Raw genomic sequence first — 20,444 nt, 5'->3', positions numbered from 1 at the left:
CCCTAGTGTGCACTTCATACACTTGACCAGCACCTGTACTGTACTGTGCGTGTGAATGTGCTTTGTGGTGCTGCCTTCTTGCAGGATTCGACCGCTACCTGAGCACCCTGGCTAGCCGACCATCAATCCGTGACGTGATTGCATTTCCCAAGACCAGTTCTGGTATTGATGCTATGACCAATGCACCCAGTGCTCTGACTAGCCATGAACTCGACGAATATTTCCTCAAGGTTACATCTGATGAGAAGAAGGTCGCGGAGTCGACTACAACAGAGAATGGTGGTGATGAATCCAAAGAGTAATTGGTGGTGTGTGGAGTGTTTGAGACAAGGTCAAGACAGCCATTGTGGAAAGGGTATTCCAGTTCATCACTGCTTATATCACCGCTGTCCTCTCAGTAGGCAGCAGTGCATTATCTTGCAATGCCCGCCATGTTCCTGACAGCAGCAGCAGACCTGCCTGTGCCACATGCGTAGCATTTTACGCTCGCAATTGCAACCGTTTTGTTGTAATTTGGCCGTGCGGTACATGGATTATATCCTGTGCGGTCCAGTTCAACACTGCGAATGGTTTGCTGTCCCCGTTGCTATCTGCATCACTGCCCACTTGTCCACCGTGTGCCATGCTACCCATCTTCTTGCTCCATACAGCTGCTGGCCAAAGACGGAGGTAAGCCAAGAAACCGTGCCTCAGTACAGCTCTTATATGTGCTTGCCTTGGCGGTCAGGTAGGAAGTAAGATGATGCTGTGTTAGCGCAGGCACGGAAGCCCTGCTGTAGTACTACACGTGTGTAAGCAGGTATCCGTGACCTGACAGAGCAGACACCGTCCCGCTTGATGGACTCCTGGCATTTTTATGTGTGGCAACAACGGTCTTGTTTGCTAACTCTCCTGACCTATCAGTACATGTACATGATTGTACTACTGCACCACCACACTGACTACGGTGTGTAGCCGTGCAGTGCATGTACCACTGCACCACCACACTGACTACGGTGTGTAGCCGTGCAGGACATAATGTACCACTGCACCACCCCGCTGACTATGCATGCTGTGTAGTAGTCACACTGCACACTGCACGCTGTTTGCCATTGACCAGTGAGTCATGCACAAACTGATCACAAGCAATTAGCTATGCATGCAGCTCGTGTTATGCTTGTAAGTAATCATGTCTTCCAGAGTACTGGACAAGATCATTATGGGTATGTGCATTGTTACTGTACATGGGCAGTAACCATGGCTACCCTACTGTACATGGGCAGTAACCATGGCTACCCTACTGTACACGGGCAGTATCCATGGCTACCCAGTGTACATGTACATGGTCAGTAACCATGGCTACCCAATGTACTGTAGATGGGTATGTAGCCATCATGGATACCAAGCTACTAGTACTACACATGGGCATATAATCCACATGAGTGCAATCACATAATGATACAGCAGGCAGACCTGTGGACTTCTGTTGTTCATTGAGTATGTTTTGTCATTCAGCCCCTTACTGCTCCTAGTATAGGATGCCCGCGAGGATACCCGCGAGCTGTTGATGATTGGTTTTTAGAATGCGATGTACGTCTGTGCTGCTGGCCAGTACAGTTATACGCACGGTTTCAGAAAGAAATCATCTTGATTCTTGAACTATAATCTTGGAACCGAAAATTTCTTTTTCAAAGCTCACTGCTGATTGCTGCATGCCTTCAAGTCGCACTTCCTCTGTCTCTACTCTCACTTGGCCACATCAATAAGTTCTTAGCCAGCATTTGCTAACAGTTGATGCTAGTTCTCCCTCTGTCTGCAGAGCGTGTCTGGTGATCTGTGCAACTATGATAGGGATGTGATCTTTGCAGTAAAAGAATGTGCAAATAACACTACTACAAGCAAGGGTAGTATGAAATAGTGATACTGACTTCGGCTTAGCATTCACTCTATACTTCGGCACACTCTATACTGCAGCACACTCTATGCCACAACTCAAATCAACAGTGCAGTCAGAGAACAGTGAGGGTAGTAGTAGTAGTGTTCTGAAAGTAAAGCAATTCCTAAAGGCCAGTACTGCAGAAGGAACCGTGGACTGTGGCGTCCCCTGTGTCGGAACAGACCATCATACTGCAGACACATGCACTACATCATATTGTACTACCTGTGACGAATGACTGCCCAGTGATAATTGTAGAATTTCTCAATATCTTGAATCATGCTGATTGTCTTCTGGTAGACGTTGTGCGGCTACTTGTATTAACCCGTGTCTCCCACGGCTGCGTCCAGGTTCAATGCAGCCTCGGCCATTGCGGCAGCGTACGGGTCTTGCAGTGCCTTGAGCAGATCCTCGGGTAGGTCTGCCGACGGTACGAGTTCTTGCTTCCGAAGCGACGGCTCTTCAAACGGCAGCAGAGCATCAGCAGCGGCTGACGAGTCCTCGATGGATGTCAGCGCCGCCTCGATTTCCGGTAAACATAGTGTGGATGTTGGCTGCAAAGTGATTTTGTCATCCACATCCATCCAGCCACCACCAAGAGACTGTAGACATGCACAAGCACAAAGAAATAGAGAAGCATGATATCAGTATGAATAGAATATTGATCGAGACGAGGTCGAGGTCAATATTCTATATGTACGCCGGTACAGTTCACTCACATGATGCACGTGTATCACTTATTCTGCTTCGTTGATGCTACATTAGCATTTCTAGTGCTAGCTTTGGATTCCCGGTCTGCACCCATTAACACTATCATGAATTCATGATCGTACCACTAGTACAGCAGGAAGTTCTGGGATGGACACACACACACACACACACAATCATGATGCCAACATTAGTGCAGAGTGTGCAATGGTCACCTTGACGGCACCTTCCAGCCAGTCCAGATCTTTCTCCAGCTGCTTCTGTGAGTGCGTTACGATACGCTCCACAAAGTAATCGCGGTCGCTGAACGACGCAACGGCACTCAGGCCATGCCGTAGGCAAATACTCTGCATGGTTGAGACATGGATAAGCAAGAACAAACCGGATTCATACTTGCATGGCACGCGAAAAGCAGTGAAAAGAAAGAAACTGTACCATATATTCGGTACTTGGTGAACAGCGACTTGTGTCATCATCAAATGTAAGTAATACAGTAAATCTCTTTCCTTCATTGGTTTATTGAAGATAAGCCACTCATAAAGCAGCCTCCCCCTCTGCAATGACCAGAAGGTCAGAGCAGAACGGTCATCAATCACCAGCACTCTTGCATCCAAGGATGCTGTCGTGCTGGTGTGCTTCCCGCTCAGGGGAGGATGCTACATGTCATCCTCGTGGCTTATGCGGTTGTCTTTGTTGGAGAACAAAGACGGGATACGTACTATAGAAATGATCCTAGTGAGTACGATCTTGATTTTCCACTCTTAGGCGTCTTTGCTAAGTATGCATTTTGACTCCAGTGTCTATCATCACCAAAACTTGCCGTTGCCATAAAAATAATTTAAATCAATTTTACACTGAGTTTAGGCACCAGTGGAGTCAGTTCCACCTTGAGCTTTACGTCAGTTCATCTTCTACTAATAATTGCTCAGAGATACGCCGTGCCGTGTTGCCATGGTGATTATTATCTTCAAACTTGCTTTTTGTTTCTATTTTTCACTTTTGTCCAGGACACAAATCTGCATTGTACTATAGTTGACCTGATGATATCAGTTTGGTGTAGGGTTCGGTAACCCTGGTAACCTTCATACCTCATCCCCATGCACTTCTTTCCAAAATTCATACCGGTTCATGACAGAGAACCATGCAGCTGAGAAGTGACACAATGGGAGGGGGGGGGGGGGTGTTACTAGCATTTTTTACAGCAATACCGCAAATTATGCCGGCATAATCCGCCGGTGCCTATAAGTCGCACACCACATGTTGAGGTCTATGTCGTTTCAATATTCACCTCAGTGGTAAGTCGTGCATAAGTCACACCCCTTTGTTGGCAGGGGCGGATCCAGACCCCAAAGCTGAGGGGTGCGAGGATGAAACTTACATTATTTTCTTTTGCAGTAGTAAACCAAAGACATAGTATGTTATGTGTGTTAGGGGCCGTCCAAGGTTACCAATAATATTTTCAAAACGAAATGTTTTCGTTTGGGGGTGCGTGGGTTTGATGGAGTTTCGTTTTGAAAATAATTATTGAATGTAGATGGAGAATGTCCAGTTACTTCTGGGTGTCGAAAATTGACATCAATATTTTATTGGAGTTCGTTTTACCTGCAGAAAAGATGGGTGGGTGGGTGGGTGGGGGCTGAAAAATACTAAAACTTTTCGTTTTGCAAAAACAATCGGTAACCCCGGACGGCCCTTACTGTATAATATCATAATTACACATAGCACCAAGATGAGTAGTATGATTAGTTTCACATTGAATGTCAAAATTTACAAGTAATTTACGACTGCTACCGGTATGATTCTCAGTCAGACACAGATTATGCTATGTACATGCTATATGGCAGGCCTGACTTTTTTTTTTTTTTTTTGGAAAAATCCTGACGGGTTCATTTGCACCCTTCGCACCCCCCTGGATCCGCCCCTGGTTGGCCATGATGTTTAGTGGAAAAAATGTGCGACTTTAGTGGTATAGATATATTCGGGGAAATACGGTACTGGAAGTTTAGACACTGTTCTTTTTTGTGTACTTTTGTTGGATGATGTAATGTCACAGTTGTGCTCGGTGAAATCCGACCCAAATGCCATATTTGGCGCCCTGAACTTTTTCTTAAAAAAACTTTGGCCAGTATGACTACCGTAAAGTACCGTTGAGCCGCCCCCTCTCTAATTCCCGCCCCCTGTCGATTTTCTACCTGTGAAGCGATTTCGGCGTATACAACTAAATACGATGTTGAACGACGCTTGCACTGGTGTACACAATATGTGCCAATCCAGGATGAAAATGTGCACAATCCAGCACATCGAGTCTGATCCTCCAAGTTGTTGTACATCGTACTGCACTTCACAGCCTTGATCTAATCCCCCCCCCCCCCCCCCCCCCCCCGCCGAAAAACCAGCTGGGAAGCGACACGGCGTGGGGGCAGATCAACGGTACTTTACGGTGCTACCAAGAGTATAACCCCCCCCCCCCCCTGGATATGGGGTCTCCGACGGCGAAAACTCACATCACGTGTCTCAGGTACGTTTTGTACTACGTACAAACGAAGGATAGCGTGCGCAATCCGAATATCTGCCATGATCATGCTGGGGATTTGCATGCACAGTGAGTTTCTGTCAGAGAGTGCTTGTTTTTATTACTCCCCTGCTCACTAACAGTTAAAAACGGGCTGGAAACGTACAACTGCGATACTACACCACGTGATGTGAGTTTTCCCCGTCGGCATAACTTGCCCCATAAAAAGGGTATCAGGAGTTGCACACTCTTGGGGAGTTATTTACTGTTGCTACTACAGTATTCACTTTGTCTTGGGCGTTAGACATGGGGAGGTTGCCATACAGGAGTGGTGAGCCCGCTTTTCGGCACCGAGCTTGCACGGCCCTCGACACCCTGGAAGTAGTTTGAATGCGCCTGGATGTACACGTGTGCAAGTAGAGTGATGGAATTGGAACTCGCCCAGGACGCCAGGTTTGCACTACGGGTCAGATTTCAATGAGCGAGAAGAATAGTGGCCCCTCTGGCACTAATTGTGTGAGTACGGTGCACAAAGTCACTGTACACATAGCAAATCCACAGGTGCGGGTCAGGGGCAAATACACGGCTCAGCCACCAGACCCGATCTTGTTGCCCTGCTCAGAACATCGCTGGATGAGGACAAAGAAGTAAGTGAACCTACTAGCACGAGCCCCCTGGCTGCTAATGAGGGTGTTGTTGCCAGCCTGTGCTCAGCTCTGTCTGAACTCACTAATGTCGTCCGAGAGTTGAAGACTGAGTTACACGCCATGAGAGAAATAGAAGCTAAATTCAACGATTCTGCCAGAGAGGTGTTGTGCCTGAAGACGGAAGTACGGGAACTTAGGAACGACCTGCATGCCAAAGTTGAGAGGTACGATACGGTGATTCAAACTTTGAACAATGACCCCACTGAACCAAGCTTTACCAAAACCGTATCCTCGACCCCACAACATCGACCCACGTATGCAGAAACTTTGCACCAACAACCAGCATTGCAGCCCAAAAATACTGCCCCTGCAGCTGCCCCAGCTGCCCAAAGGCCACAACGCCAGCCTCCCAAGCCGTACAGGCGACAGGAATCGTCTCGCTGGCTGGCACCCAAGCTTCCAAAGAGCACCACCCGATGTGCACTAACGGGTAAGCCAAGAGTCAAAGTGTTCTACGTTGGCAACGTGGACCCCGAATGTGATGCCAAATCAATTGCAGAGCATTGTCAGGCACAGGATGTACACATCGTGCAGAGTGTTGTGTACACCTCGGAGCGCTTCCGAACAGGGTTTGCCAGGGTCACAGTGTTGGCGTCGGACGCCACCACCGTACAGGACAAAGCATTTTGGCCGGACTCGCTCGGTTTTGCAGTTCGTGAATGGCGCTTTGGTGCTGACGGCACAGCTCCAGCACTCACATAATGCCACACACCACCTACCGGTATTCACAGCCCCTGAACCCGCATGCTCCTGTGTTCACCCCTTCGTCTCCAAATCCCTCAACCCCAGCATTCTACTCTACAATTCATCCATCCAACCGACTAAATGTTGGCCACATAAACATTTGCAGCCTACGACATAAAACCCATGTTATAACTAAGCTAATAGATGAGCACTGCCTAGATCTGCTGGCGGTTACGGAAACGTGGCTCGACTCAAGCATCTCGGACACTGAGGTTTCTGTACCAGGCACAATTCTCTTACGTCGAGACAGGCCGTGCGCTGATGGATGCACTTGCCTATCCTCCTGCACTCCATGTCGTAAAGGAGGCGGGATCTGCATCTTCGTAAAGGAACATGTTAAGGCTAAGCACATCTTGGACCACTCACACTCCAGTCTAGAGTTGATGTGGCTTAGAGCTGGCACAGGCAAAGATAGTACCTTGTTTGGTTGCATATACCGTCCCCCATCCGAGCCGGTAGAGTTTTGGAATCGGCTCGCTACATCCACCGAGCAGCTGGACGGCGAGAATATTGTGTTGCTAGGTGACATAAATGTGGACTTTCTGCGTCAGACGCCCAGTGCGTTCCACCATCTCAAAGACACGTTGCTACTTCCGTGCAGACTGGCCAATAAAGTAACTGAAGCAACAAGAATAACAGGCTCTACCCGCACATCCATTGACTGTATTCTCACGAACATTGATCGAGTTCCGTCAGCCTCTGTCGTGGACTGTGAGTTTTCAGACCATCGCCTCGTCATTACTTCCGTCCCAGTGCCCATCATGGATGCGCGGAGCAATACTACTACCCATCAAACACGCAGAGACTACCGGAACTTCAACGCTCAGCGTTTCTGCGATAGCAGCTGTCCTCCGATCTTCATATCTTTACACCCCGTACCCCAGACCTGATGTTGGACGAGTGGACAGGGAAAGTCAATGCTGTGCTTGATATCATCGCACCGTACGTAACCAGGAAACACAGGAAGTCCCGTCGGAAAAATTGCCCGTTCATGACCTCGCCCCTCCTTGCCTTGATTAGAAAGCGCAAATCGGTCTTCAAGAAACTAAAAGCTACTAACTTTCGAGACGAGAGCCTATCTGTACAATTCAAGCGGCTGCGCAACCAGTGCAATAATTTGTATCGACACCTACAGAATCTATACTTTTCAGACCAGTGCCAGCGATATGAACGGGAGCCTCGGCAGTTCTGGAAAGCCTTGAATATGATCACAAAGCGTTCCTCTCCGAAGCAAACGGTTACCATCCCACCTGAGCGATTGAACGACTATTTTCACTCGATTGTCACAGATAAGGAAGCGAATTACAAGCTTCCAATGGGACCTGCTAAATCCGACGACCTTACTACGTTTTCAGCCGTTACAGTAGCAGAGGTGAAGCTTCGGATCGGTGACCTCCAAAGTAATAAAGCCCCTGGACCGGACGGCATTCTTCCGTGTCTACTTAAAATATCAAAAGACGTAATTGCTCTATCACTTGCTATCTTATTCAACACTTCCCTCTCGTCTGGTCAATTCCCATCCTTGTTCAAAATTGCAAACATTACACCAATTCTGAAGTCAACTCAAGGCCCCCGCGACTGCCCTTCTAACTACCGCCCAGTGTCTTTAACATCTATCCTAGCCAAGCTCCTGGAGGGACTTGTGTTTTCTCGTATACATCTTTTTTTTAATGATCGTTGCCCATTCCATGTGGACCAGTTTGGCTTTCGGAAGCACCGTTCTACCGGACAGCTTCTCACCAAGGTTACGAACGACTGGCTTGTCTCGCGCGACGCTGGACTGCATACGGCGGTTGTCTGTATTGATTTGAAAAAAGCGTTCGATATGGTGAAGCATCAGCAGCTTCTTCTTGCTCTCGCAGCTGTCGGTATTTCGGGAGCGGCCCTGGCCTGGTTCCGATCATACCTTTGTGCCAGACAACAGCGGGTGGTTACCCACACTGGAACATCTCCGTTGGTGGCAATCACTAGTGGCGTGCCACAGGGCACCATTCTGGGTCCGGTTCTTTTTAACATTTATGTACGGAAGCTCCCATTGACAGCAGAGGCCTTTTCTTGCAAGCTCCCGATGTTCGCTGACGACATGACGTTGTATGCCAGCAGACGCACACAAGCTGAGGCCGTCGCTACCGTTACTGATTCGTTATCTGCAATTTCTGTGGATCTAGACGAGCTTGGGCTGCGCATTAATACAACAAAGACTGTAACTTTGATGATTTCTAAGTCTTCTCAACCCCTCTCAACTCCAATCGTTTTTAACCAACAGCCTCTGACTCAAGTGTCTAGCACGAGAATCCTGGGAGTCATTGTAGACAGTGATGTTTCTTGGTCTGGTCACATAGACTTTATCGTTAGGAAGACTTGCACGAAAATTGGCGCTCTTCGACGGTGTTTTCGGCAACTAAGTTTGAAGGCAACACGGCAGTTTATCCTCTCTGTTATCCTGCCTGACTTATTATACTGCTGCTCTTGCTTTGCAATGAAACTATCCGCCAAGGACCGACAGCGACTCTCGTCTGTTTATCGTCGTTCTGTACGCGCTGCTTGTGGCTCGAAACTACAAGATGACGTCATGCCGCTGTTAGCTAGATTGTCGATTGATCCGTTTGAACATTACCTTATTCGTAGCATTGCTAAATTTATCCATGTTAATCATGTCGTTTTCCCTCTCCCAAATCTGACGGACCTTTTCCCTCAAGTTTCAACCGGCCCTAGGACAACAAGAAGCTCTTTTAATGCTGCTATTGCAATATCTAAATTCCGGACGACTGACGGTGTCAATTCCTTTTCAAATCGTGCTGCCCTGTTCTTTAATTCTTTGCCTGTGGAGTGGCGCACCCAGCACCGCACTACATTTGCTAAGCACCTTCAGACCATGCTAAAAGACGCAGCGTCTTTTCAGAAGTATTTTGATCTTCTTTTCAGCAAACTCCCTCATTGATCTGCACCGCCTGTATTGTATAACTGTGTTTACTGCGTTCCTAGTTTAAATTCGTTTTTAAAAACATCTCTTTAAAGGGGAAGTTAAGGCAAAAATTAAAATTTCACCAGTTGTAGTCTTCGGGGTGCTGAGTCGAATGGTCTTGGTCCGAGGAAGCTGAGACGCTCCCTTCCTACTTGAATCCCAATCGAACTCGCGCACTTCCACCGAAACTGGGTGACTGCGCCCTACTAGATGGGGATTTGTATGCAAAATGTCACTAAAAGCGCCATTTCGTTCTTATAAAAGCACGGATGACCGCGATTGGCCCATATGTTGTAGTCTTTTGGACGCTGAGTCGACTGGTTTTGGTCCGAAAAGGCTGCGATGCAGCGTTCCTCCTTTATTCCCAATCGAACATGGTTGAAGAAGCGGTCACGTGGTGCTGGGTGCTCAAATCACCTGGTCACCACGCCAGCAGGTGACAACTTTCACACCAAGGTTCAACTCGAGTTCAACTCGAGTGACAGGACTGCACCCAAAAAAGGTCAAAACAGGCTAGTAAGTTGTACCCTGCAGGCACGGTGCCCAGGTGACTGGTGTACGCAGGAGCACGTGACCGCTTCTTCAACCATGTTCGATTGGGAATAAAGGAGGAACGCCGCATCGCAGCCTTTTCGGACCAAAACCAGTCGACTCAGCGTCCAAAAGACTACAACATATGGGCCAATCGCGGTCATCCGTGCTTTTATAAGAACGAAATGGCGCTTTTAGTGACATTTTGCATACAAATCCCCATCTAGTAGGGCGCAGTCACCCAGTTTCGGTGGAAGTGCGCGAGTTCGATTGGGATTCAAGTAGGAAGGGAGCGTCTCAGCTTCCTCGGACCACGACCATTCGACTCAGCATCCCGAAGACTACAACTGGTGAAATTTTAATTTTTGCCTTAACTTCCCCTTTAATTCTTGCATTATCCCATTATCCCATTATGACCATGCTTAAAGACTTTTCAGAAGTATTTTGATCTTCTTTTCAGCAAACGGCCTCATTGATCTGCATCGCTTGTATTGTATACCTGTGTTTACTGCTTACTGCTTACTGCTGCTTTATTGTTCCAAGTATCAGTTTAGTTTAGTTTAAATATCTCTTATTATTTTTATTATTTTTTCTCACCCCACACCCCTCTACTCTGTTATCGGCCCTCTTAAGAGTTGTGTTCATCACTGTTGAGGCTTCCGATGGAAAATAAAAGAATACTACTACTACTACTACTACACGGCCCAGCATCTGCAGTAGAAACACATCAAACGTGTACTGTAACAGTGTAAGTGGATTTGCAGATGTGCTTCCTCTTCGAAATTATTATTGTCTAATCCCATATGGTCTAGTGGTTAGGATTTCTGGTTTTCACCCAGACGGCCCGGGTTCAATTCCCGGTGTGGGAAAAGCATTTTTTTTCTTCAAAGTAGATAAACTAAAAAAACCAGAAAAAACAAAGGACGTCCCCGGGTGGGCTTGAACCACCAACCTTTCGGTTAACAGCCGAACGCGCTAACCGATTGCGCCACGGAGACCTGATGATGGCTTCTGATGCTCTCGCTTTCATGGACTTTGTGCCAGGGTAAGACAACTGACGTTACAGCAGGGGCGTCACACACGTTTAGTACTGAAGTAGTAGTAGAATTTATTATTTTACTAGGGAACTCCCAACAGGCGTTGCCTTTTTACTGAGAACCCCAGGAATGACTTGGTGCTTGTGACAAATGCAGAAAGGGGCTTAGCTTGACGACATCCAGGTGGAAGCATGTTCCATCTGTCTGCTGCCAAAAATGAAATAGCATTCAGCAGTAATGAGACGTAGCTCTGGGTAGGGTCAGAGCGGCTGAAGCTTGGGTAGCAGCATTTGTGCGGCATGATGCAGAGCAGGGGGTAAATAACGTGCTTAAAAGAGGACTGGTGTTACGACCCGTACTCACTACAACCATGGTCATACCACTTTTTGTTCCAGACGGTCCGTCCAATTCATCCGAAAAAGCAATAGAAGAGTGCTAAAACATACCCTGTTGATCATACCTAATAATAGCTAGCCATGGTACGCCATGGTAACACCAGTAGCCATGGGAACACCAATAGCCATGGCAACACCACAGTGGCAACCTCCAGCAATCAGCAAGAGCTGCTTGCAAGAGCTTTTTCTCCTTACAAGCCATGGTTTAGCAGCACAGCAATAAATACGCAGCTTACTGCACACCACAACAGTATAGCAAGGGAACGCCATTTACACAAATGTTGCCGATACTCAGGCCGCCGTTTTCATCGGCACATGCACTGTCAGGTTCGCGTGACATCGTCACTTCGGAGCCCCCCCCCCCCCACACACACAACTCAGATGAAATGTTGCCGGAATCAATGTAATTGGGTGAAGCAGCATGCCTACCCGTAACTCCTCCATGGATTTCTCCTCCAGGTCGTCCTCCGTACAGTCCGTCAGTAAGTCATGCTCTGCACGGAACAGACAACACAAACAACGTACATGATTGTACACACGTCGTAGGCGTAGTCACAGGCGCAGGCCGATTTTATACCAAAGAACATTCACACAGTCATGTCCTCACAAGTCACAACCATACAGCGTGAAGCTGGACACTGCAGATCAATGATCAGTTTGCAGCCGCTGTTCGACTGAGGCACACATTCGCCTTCAAATGAAGTATAATACGCCGCAGGCTTACAGAGGTGTGCGATGTTAGCAGATACATGCATGTCTTCTCTTTTCTCTCACCCAGCAAGCCACTTGGCATAAGCAAAGCTGTGGACTGTGGACAACGTTTTTCTGATTCATTTCAACACTGCAACATACAATACAGTAATACAGGAGCTCATGCTGTGATTTCAAACCTAGTCCGATTGAGCCAGGCAGTTCAGCGTATCGATCGCTATATTCAGTCCAATATCAAGAGTAAGCCTACATAAAGAGAATGTGAAACACCACCGTAGTGCCAGTCTGACTTGCAACCGAATACTCAGTTTGTTGACATTGTGTTTACAAGGGGCTTTGAGTCGTCACATAAACTCAGTACAACTCTGTATTTTATGGCCGCATACAGGACACTTCAGCACATTCAACGCGTTACTTCGAAAGCCTACGTCTTGATCCTAGAGTAGATGTTCACTCCCAGTTTTAGAAAACTCGACGAGCTGCACTCAACGTTGGGCGTAACATCAAGTTGTCCAAGTCACGGGCCGCCTCACCTCTGTATCAGTGATGACAACAGACTGCTTTGACGCAGGCAAACAAACACTCTGCGGTGGGCCAAACAAACCGTGTCTGCACAGTGCTTTTAAAAGTATGGATAGCTGTTCATTACTTAACCAGAATCCGAGGCAAAGCCAATGGGTTGTTCTACTTGCTTAGTTTTGCCCCATTACCATTGTTTGGACTCAGATGGAGAACCAAACTAATATTTAAAGAAAAGAAAAAGGACCAAGGAACTACAAGTTACGCTGTAATGTCCACTAGCACCACCAGTTACTAAACAATCAGATCATGCGATAACATTGCACGACACTGAACGACGGTACTGAGCTGATTGTTTAGTAACTGGTGGTGTTAGGGGACATTACAGCGTAACTTGTAGTTCCTTGGTCCTTTTTCTTTTCTATAAATTACTATTGTTATACTTCGAAGTAAATACTTCTCCATCTGTTGCTACATCAACTCCTGCATATCTCAAGCTGACGTGTGAGTGGCGTGCAGGCAAAGGCTATGTAATAGGTGCTTTCCAATGCAGTTTTGCTTTGCTGTGGTCTTCCGAGATGTACATGTAGTTTTGCTTTCATGCCTTTTGTGATGCCGGCGTGAAGATTTAGAGGGCTTAAAAACAAAGTACTTCAAGAGTTGCAAGTTATGCTATATTATCCACTAACACCACCAGTTACTTTACAATCAGCTCATACGATAACATGGCGCTCTTTTCTTCTCATACATTTATCCTCGGCTCTGCACCTGAAGGTAAAGTAATATTAAGTATAGCTATGGGAGACCAAGGATCTGGTAGGTAGCTACAATATGCAGATGCTGCCATGTCGATGTCACATGGCTCAAATCGTCTGCACTGGTAATACACACTTCTGGTGTAGCACGGACGGCTGTGCCGGTACTGATTCACTGCTATTCACTGCTATCCACTGCTAGTCACTGCTAGTCACTGCTATTCCCTGCTATTCCCTGCTAGTCACTGCTATTCCCTGCTATTCCCTGCTAGTCACTGCTATTCACTGCTATTCCCCGCTAGTCACTGCTATTCACTGCTATTCCCTGCTATTCCCTGCTATTCACTGCTATTCCCTGCTATTCACTGCTAGTCACTGCTAGTCCCTGCTGAACAGCTTACCTTCCTGTAGTTGTTCTTCAGACAGATCCAGTGGGATTTCCACTTGTGAGCATAGAAACACCCTCACTGCTGGTGTGCACTGCAAGGCCGGATCTAGGACCACACTGAGAACACACACAGCCGTGGACCGACACATTAGACTGGGTCTCTTTGGATACTCTGTAGCTGGTCTAGTGCGGTACTGAAGATTGTGATCAGACTAGTGCCAGGCATTTAGTGTAGACTTGAGAACACCCACCCACCCACACACACACACACACATACACACACACACACACACACACACACACACACACACACACACACACACACATATACACACACACACACACACACACACACACACACACACACACACACACAAACACCCGCAAATAGAAAGCAGTTTATGCTCGTATGGATATGGATTATGAAACTCCCAGAGTTTCTCTGGTTGACCTCGATGACCCACCAGCCACTTGTATTCACAAACAGTGCATGTTTCAAAGAAGATCAAGAATACCATCACTGTCAGTTTGTTGGTCAGCCTGTGACTGGATGTTTGGGACAAGGTGGTAAAAGAAACTCACGTCATAAGAAGACCCTGCAATCGTCTCATGTCTTCATCGCTATCTTCGCTCTAGGCCGCACAACAACAATGACATGGACAGGCACACACAAAAATTCCAATGATGTCCGGACTCCGGGCTACGGAGCAAGGAGGGCTCAGACCCGGTCACAATCGGAACTTCACCACCAGTTACATCTAACGTTATCCAGGGCAGCTGATGCGGGCGCTGCCGGGCGTTTTGCCGCATACACCAGGGCCGGCGGAACCGTTCCGGTCGGTCCGGCCATGGCCGGACCAACTTTTCGGCCACCGACGATTTTTTTAGGACGCAGTAACGTCATGTTGTGATCATCGATTGTACATGTACGCGTACTTGCGATCTCGCTCTGATCTTGCGGTGCACGCATGCGCGCTTGAGGGCTAGCTGTGGCCTGTGGGCCTATGGCGTGAGTCACGCGACCTGAAAGCATGTGCCATGATGGATTGTACATAGTAATTTGTAGTACTTGAGGTTTTTCGTCGAGTGCTTCAGATTCTTTTACTGAACGAAGTAGTTTTTCAAATTTGTCTCGCTGTTTGGTCAGCTTAGCCGAAGTGCATGCTTAGCAGCTATGGCTGCTCACATTCAAGTTTCATCCGGATGGGGTATGATGGGTCCGGCTCTGTGGGCATGGCCGGACCAATCAACAATTGCTTCCGCCGGGCCTGTCACGCTGTACGTGCTTTGATGAGTGTGTACTACATAAGCTTTGCTGCATGTACAGGCGCATAGCACTGCCATTGGAGTTGGTCCGGCTGGAGGGGGGTTGGGGGGGGGGGGGGGGGGGCGTTCTCCGGGACATTTTTTGAAAATAGGGTACAACATCCTGAATTCTGGGCACTTTGGGCATTGTGTTAAAAAAAGTGATGCGGCCAAAGTCGGACGGGCCGGAGCAGCTGCTGCGCCCCTGACGTACACTGCATATGCTTTGTTGAATGTACTGTACAGTCTATATGCGAGCATCGGTATAACACACAGGAATACCATGACGGAATGCTGCAAGGTCACACGGTCAGAAGTAAGACGCTAGGCACTACTTCAGTAGGTCATACAGTGACAACTACACGTGACTGAACGGGTCACTTCGTTCTGTTTCCCCTTCTTCCGTAGGTATGTGCAATGTAATAAAAAAAACCCTTGCCAAAGCCTACCTCGCCGAATGGAACTTGGAATGATGAGCGTCCCAGTCGCTTGCACAGCCACTCAAATTCCCGCTGGGTTCGGCGAACCTTGTTATCCGGTTTGGCGTAATAGGGCATGCCCGTCTGTAGTAGAATGTGGAATGACAGGCCAATAACAGTGGCAACAGAGATAATATCTCTGTATTATAATACAGAGATAATATCTCTGTATTATAATAATAAAACTCAATTTTCAAAATGCATTTCTCTCAATACTGCCCCAAACTACATATAGCCCCCCCCCCCACCTTTTCAGATCTGGAGGCTCATATAATACACTGTTAGCATTGTAAGTTTGTAACTTGACCTACTAGTACTTGGCCAGGAGACCACACACCGTACACAACAAACACACTATCAAGCCATAAATGTATTAGGAAAGTTCCAATCGGGCATATCCAAAGGCCTGGTGTCCCACTGGGTGCGTTCGATTACGCACTTGAATCGATTCATGAATCTCGCCGTTCGATTTCAGGTCATGAGCCCTGGAATCGATTCGGAATCCATTCACCCTATTCACATGGGGTGATGTGAATGGCGCGAATCGATTCATGAATCGATTCGCGAGGATCATCGAACGCACTCACTGAATCCAGGACAGATACGAAGTAGAAATTTCCAGGGTCGGACAATCTGATAACTCCACAACCCTAGGGCAAGCTTCAACTGGTACCACTCAGCTACAACACTAATCTATTCACATTGCACCTTTCTTGGAAACAAAACTATAATTCGACTAAAGAGCAGAACTAGAAAGCTCCTCACAAGCAACATTTTGCGAACTTTCCACCAGCACTTTCGTTGCATTCTCTTCCTCGCCATGCAGGTGGATACAGCCAGTTATGAAACTAGAGCAATATTAATAAGTGACTACAATGAGATGGTTATAAAAGCACTCCAGTAAGAGAGCTAGTGAGAATACATGGCAATGCCTTCAAAGGAGACAGGAAACTCAACAATGCATGGAACGTGCTGATTTTAGCAAGAAGAAAGAGGCACAGGGGATGAGTGCAGTGCCACTTCACAATACACATTGCATGCATACTACGAACAACCGTGTAGCACTGAATACACACTACCTTGAAGATGACTTCATAGCTGACACCGTCGACACTGCTAACTACACCTCTCACTAGAGCAGTTGACAGTCCGCCACTTGGCCCTGTATGCAGCATAACACACACACACACACACACACACACACACACACACACACACTCACATCAACAGCATACACATACGATACACAAAGACACACGCACACATATGCATGTCACAGACATACAAATGAACACATAGATACACAGACATACAGGCACACACACACACACACACACACACACACACACACACACACACACACACACACACACACACACACACACACACACACACACACACTGCTAACATTGGTACAAAACTCATTACTGACTCACTATGAGCTCTGATAACACAGAGTCTTGATCAAACCGAACACTGTAGGACGGGTACCGGGTGGTAAACTGGCAACTACAGTAAAACCTGTGACTAACGACCACCCCTTGGGGCCAGAGAAAGCGGTCTTTAGTGGCAGGTGGTCCTTAGTTAGAGGTTTGCACCGCACAACCGTAACGTGAGACCATCCGTGCCTGACGTAGTGGTCTGTAGTATCAGGCTGGTCGCTAGTCACGGTGGTCTTTAGTTACAAGTTTACTGTACTTGGAAGCAAGGGGATTCCCCCAAGCAGTTCCTGCATGCCTATCCTGAGACTTTGTGCAATGCAGAGTAGGAGAAGCACAGTAACAAAAGTAATATCCAGGGTACGTGTATTAGACTGGTATACTGTAAATAACACGGGTCGTTGCCCAGGCAACAGCCAATAGCCGGCTCTCCCACTGCGGGCATGATCAGCTCATCATGCCCGGTTGACGCCATTTTGGGAAATCGCTGTGTTTAGAAGGTCGAAAGTTTGACCTAGCGACTATCAACACTCGTTACTTGAGTAAGAAATCAAATCAAGCACGCCCTTCGCCGGTCATGATGGCTGAGATTTTGCCCTTGGACTCGGCCCTCGGGCTGCGTCCTCGGGCATAGTTCGGCCAATATGATCTCCAGATCGTGCTTGATTACATACTAACTGTAAACATGTTACTTGCTAGCACTGCATGCTGAGGTTGTCTGCTACCGCCACCAGTTCGTTTCCCTACCCCATAATAATATTATACGATTTCCGAGGAGAGGTAACTCTCTCCCCTGTACTACGTCCTGGGTGTTGCTACTGCTGTACTGTTGCTACTGCTGTACTGTTGGTCTAACTGAACAACGTAGACCTGGCTGTCACAGTCACCATCCACCACATCACGTTTTGTAGATTGAATGATTGTCAGTTGATTTGGGACAGACATGGCTACCAGCAATCACGAGCCAAGCCCCAGCGCAGCTACCTCTTGACCACTCTACGGTCTGAAACCTAGACTAGAATGGGAATGATTATGCCTGATTGTGTTTGCATTCTTTTCTGGATGTCAACCATGATTTTGGTGTATCACAAAAAGAAACATTCTCTCCCTCATTCTGGGTGTCCGGCTATAGGACGAGTCACTCATACTGACCTATTCCAGAAGCGGACGACGCTCCACTGCCACTCTCGGCCATCGCTTAGCGCCCCCACGGTCAGTGACAGCGGTCGTATAAATTCAGACGCACGCTACAAGAAGTAGTACAACTGCATCAGGCAGGAGGCTGTATTTTCATTCATTTCATTTCAAAACTGTTTGAAACATCATATCCGCGGACAACTGCGTAGGTGCGGGTGCGGCACGCACTGAACAGTGAACTACACTCTGTAACTGCAGCTGCACCACCGACCGAAACGGCGAAAGTGGATGGTCAGCTCTGTCACTGTACTGAGTCTCAATCAATCATAGTCACAATGTGTCAACAATACATCAGGTAATGCCAATGGTATGCGTCTATGGATGCCTTTTAATTTTTACCATATTAGTATGATAAAAATTAAACGGCATCATATTATTATGACTGTATTGTATTTTATCATCCATAGACCATAATTATACCATAATAAATTATATAATCATGTAGCCTAGGACAGGGAAACTATTGCATCATACTAGACTAGTGCTGAAACGATTATATCGATTACTCGTTAGGGCCTGGTCAGAATGCGGCAACTTTTGGTTGCCTGACGAAAAAAGAACAGCGTCCAGAATTTGAATCGCGATCACACTACACATGTGGGGAGAATGAAAATTCAAACTTCATTTCGAGCGTCAAGTGGTAATCTCCACGAACGACGTCAAATTCCTTCACCTTGGGATCGCCAACACCTTCAGTGCAATCCTTGAAACCATCCTTATGAGTTTTGTTGTTGTCCGTGGCCAATTAGCTCCTCGATATCGAGATGAAAAAATCAGTGATTATCAGCGTCAATGGCGTATCAGCGTCAAATCCTGTTTGGAGCGGAAAAGCGTGGCCCGTTCTTGCTTTTTTTTTGGAGCGTCAACTCTCGCTTTTGCCGCTCTGGCGGCAAGTTACTATGGAGATTCGGATTATAATCCTAGGATTATTTCGATTTTGCCGCAGTCTGACCAGGCCCTTATTACTTACTCGATAAGAAATAGATCGAACGGTTATTTCGATTTTATCGGCTAAACGAGTAGAATGGTACATGTACTTACGCTCAGTGCGGGATTTCCCCCCTTTTGGGGTCGCACAAAGCGTGCATGCATCGAAAGTGTTGCGAGTACGACACGAATATGTACATGACTGTACACTTGCAACATCGATGTACGTGTAAAGTACAAGCGCGATCTGAGAAACATCGACGTGATCACCGTCGCCGTCTTTTGAGCTGACTACTTTTCTTACCAATCCCGAAAAGATTGCTGGAGGAGAGAGAGACTTTTGCTTGCCGAGCTGAAGCTAAAGGATTTGATGAAATCCTGCCAGCAGCTAGTCAAAGGACCTTCGGTACCTTAGGCAGACCCTGACGGAGTTTGGAGGCCAGCTAGCTCTCGGTGAGGAGAGAAACATTCGCGTGGCGATCGACTCTCCGTAAAAAAATACAAGCTACATAGCGCCGACATACTGCAACAGCTACGATTTCAACTAACTTCTCGATCTGCTGTTTAACAAAGTTCAACTATTATCGCCGTCGTCTTCGTTCTTATCGCTGGAGACATTCTCCCCTTCCAGGACCGGCGCATAGTTGTCGTCCCGGAGGTAGAGACTATGTTGTCTTTCGAAATAGTTCTTCATCAAGCTCGCGCGAATGATGATTTTCATCATGAACTCGTTCCGACGTTGTGACATGGCGATGGTCTTTGGCGGGGCACTGGCTTGGCGAAAACGCAATCTTCTTGCGCAGTAGAACATTGATCGGCTGCAGATGAGTACAGTTACTTCGTGCTTGGTCCTGTTGGAGAAAACCTGACAGGAAAGAGGCAAGACTCATCGAAGACGAAGCGCTCGCAACAAACAATGGCGCTCGAAATATCTCGTACGATTTAGGGCCTATCGCTTTGAGCCACAGCGCTCACAGCCTTGCCTACTTCATCAAAGTGAGCTCTACATGTTCGTTGACCTCTTCACACTACACAGAAGAGCGAAACAAGGATTATGGCTTAGCATTTCAACTCCAACAGCAGAACATTATCAGTGCGAGGGAGAAACCCACACAAATATTTGCTTTCTGTCGGATCGTCTCTCTTGCATGCAACTAACGAGAAAACCGTGTACTTACCCCCGCATTCACACGCAAACTATCAAACACAT

At 47.2% G+C, this 20,444-nt stretch overlaps 2 protein-coding genes and 3 non-coding genes across 5 annotated transcripts in view; 2 read left to right on the top strand and 3 right to left on the bottom strand.

Moving 5' to 3' along the window:
• LOC135810195 (aspartate--tRNA ligase, mitochondrial-like) overlaps window positions 1-1,791 on the top strand; it is a 43,239-nt gene extending 41,448 nt beyond the window's left edge. The window contains exon 17 of the mRNA XM_065323668.1: window positions 85-1,791. Coding sequence (XP_065179740.1) covers window positions 85-302 — 218 coding nt within the window. The 3' untranslated portion in view covers window positions 303-1,791. The remainder of the gene's footprint in view (window positions 1-84) is intronic.
• An 18-nt stretch (window positions 1,792-1,809) lies between these two features.
• LOC135810196 (uncharacterized) lies at window positions 1,810-18,571 on the bottom strand. Its single transcript, XM_065323669.1, has 8 exons — window positions 18,263-18,571; window positions 16,751-16,833; window positions 15,642-15,755; window positions 14,470-14,519; window positions 13,901-14,004; window positions 11,944-12,008; window positions 2,839-2,970; window positions 1,810-2,517 (listed from the first exon to the last, which is right to left on the bottom strand). Exons 1-8 carry the CDS (start codon window positions 18,303-18,305, stop codon window positions 2,236-2,238), a joined length of 873 nt encoding a protein of 290 aa, XP_065179741.1. The 5' UTR covers window positions 18,306-18,571; the 3' UTR covers window positions 1,810-2,235.
• On the bottom strand, window positions 3,153-3,372 carry LOC135811078 (small nucleolar RNA U3). Its single transcript, XR_010552546.1, has one exon. It is a non-coding gene; the product is annotated as a small nucleolar RNA U3 (small nucleolar RNA).
• On the top strand, window positions 10,880-10,951 carry Trnae-uuc (transfer RNA glutamic acid (anticodon UUC)). Its single transcript has one exon. It is a non-coding gene; the product is annotated as a tRNA-Glu (tRNA).
• Window positions 11,007-11,080, bottom strand: Trnan-guu (transfer RNA asparagine (anticodon GUU)). Its single transcript has one exon. It is a non-coding gene; the product is annotated as a tRNA-Asn (tRNA).
• Window positions 18,572-20,444: the final 1,873 nt, after the last annotated feature.

Source organism: Sycon ciliatum, chromosome 2, assembly GCF_964019385.1.
Source record: "Sycon ciliatum chromosome 2, ocSycCili1.1, whole genome shotgun sequence".
In the NCBI taxonomy this organism is placed as follows: Eukaryota; Metazoa; Porifera; class Calcarea; order Leucosolenida; family Sycettidae; genus Sycon; species Sycon ciliatum.
This window is presented reverse-complemented; position numbering and strand designations above follow the sequence as displayed.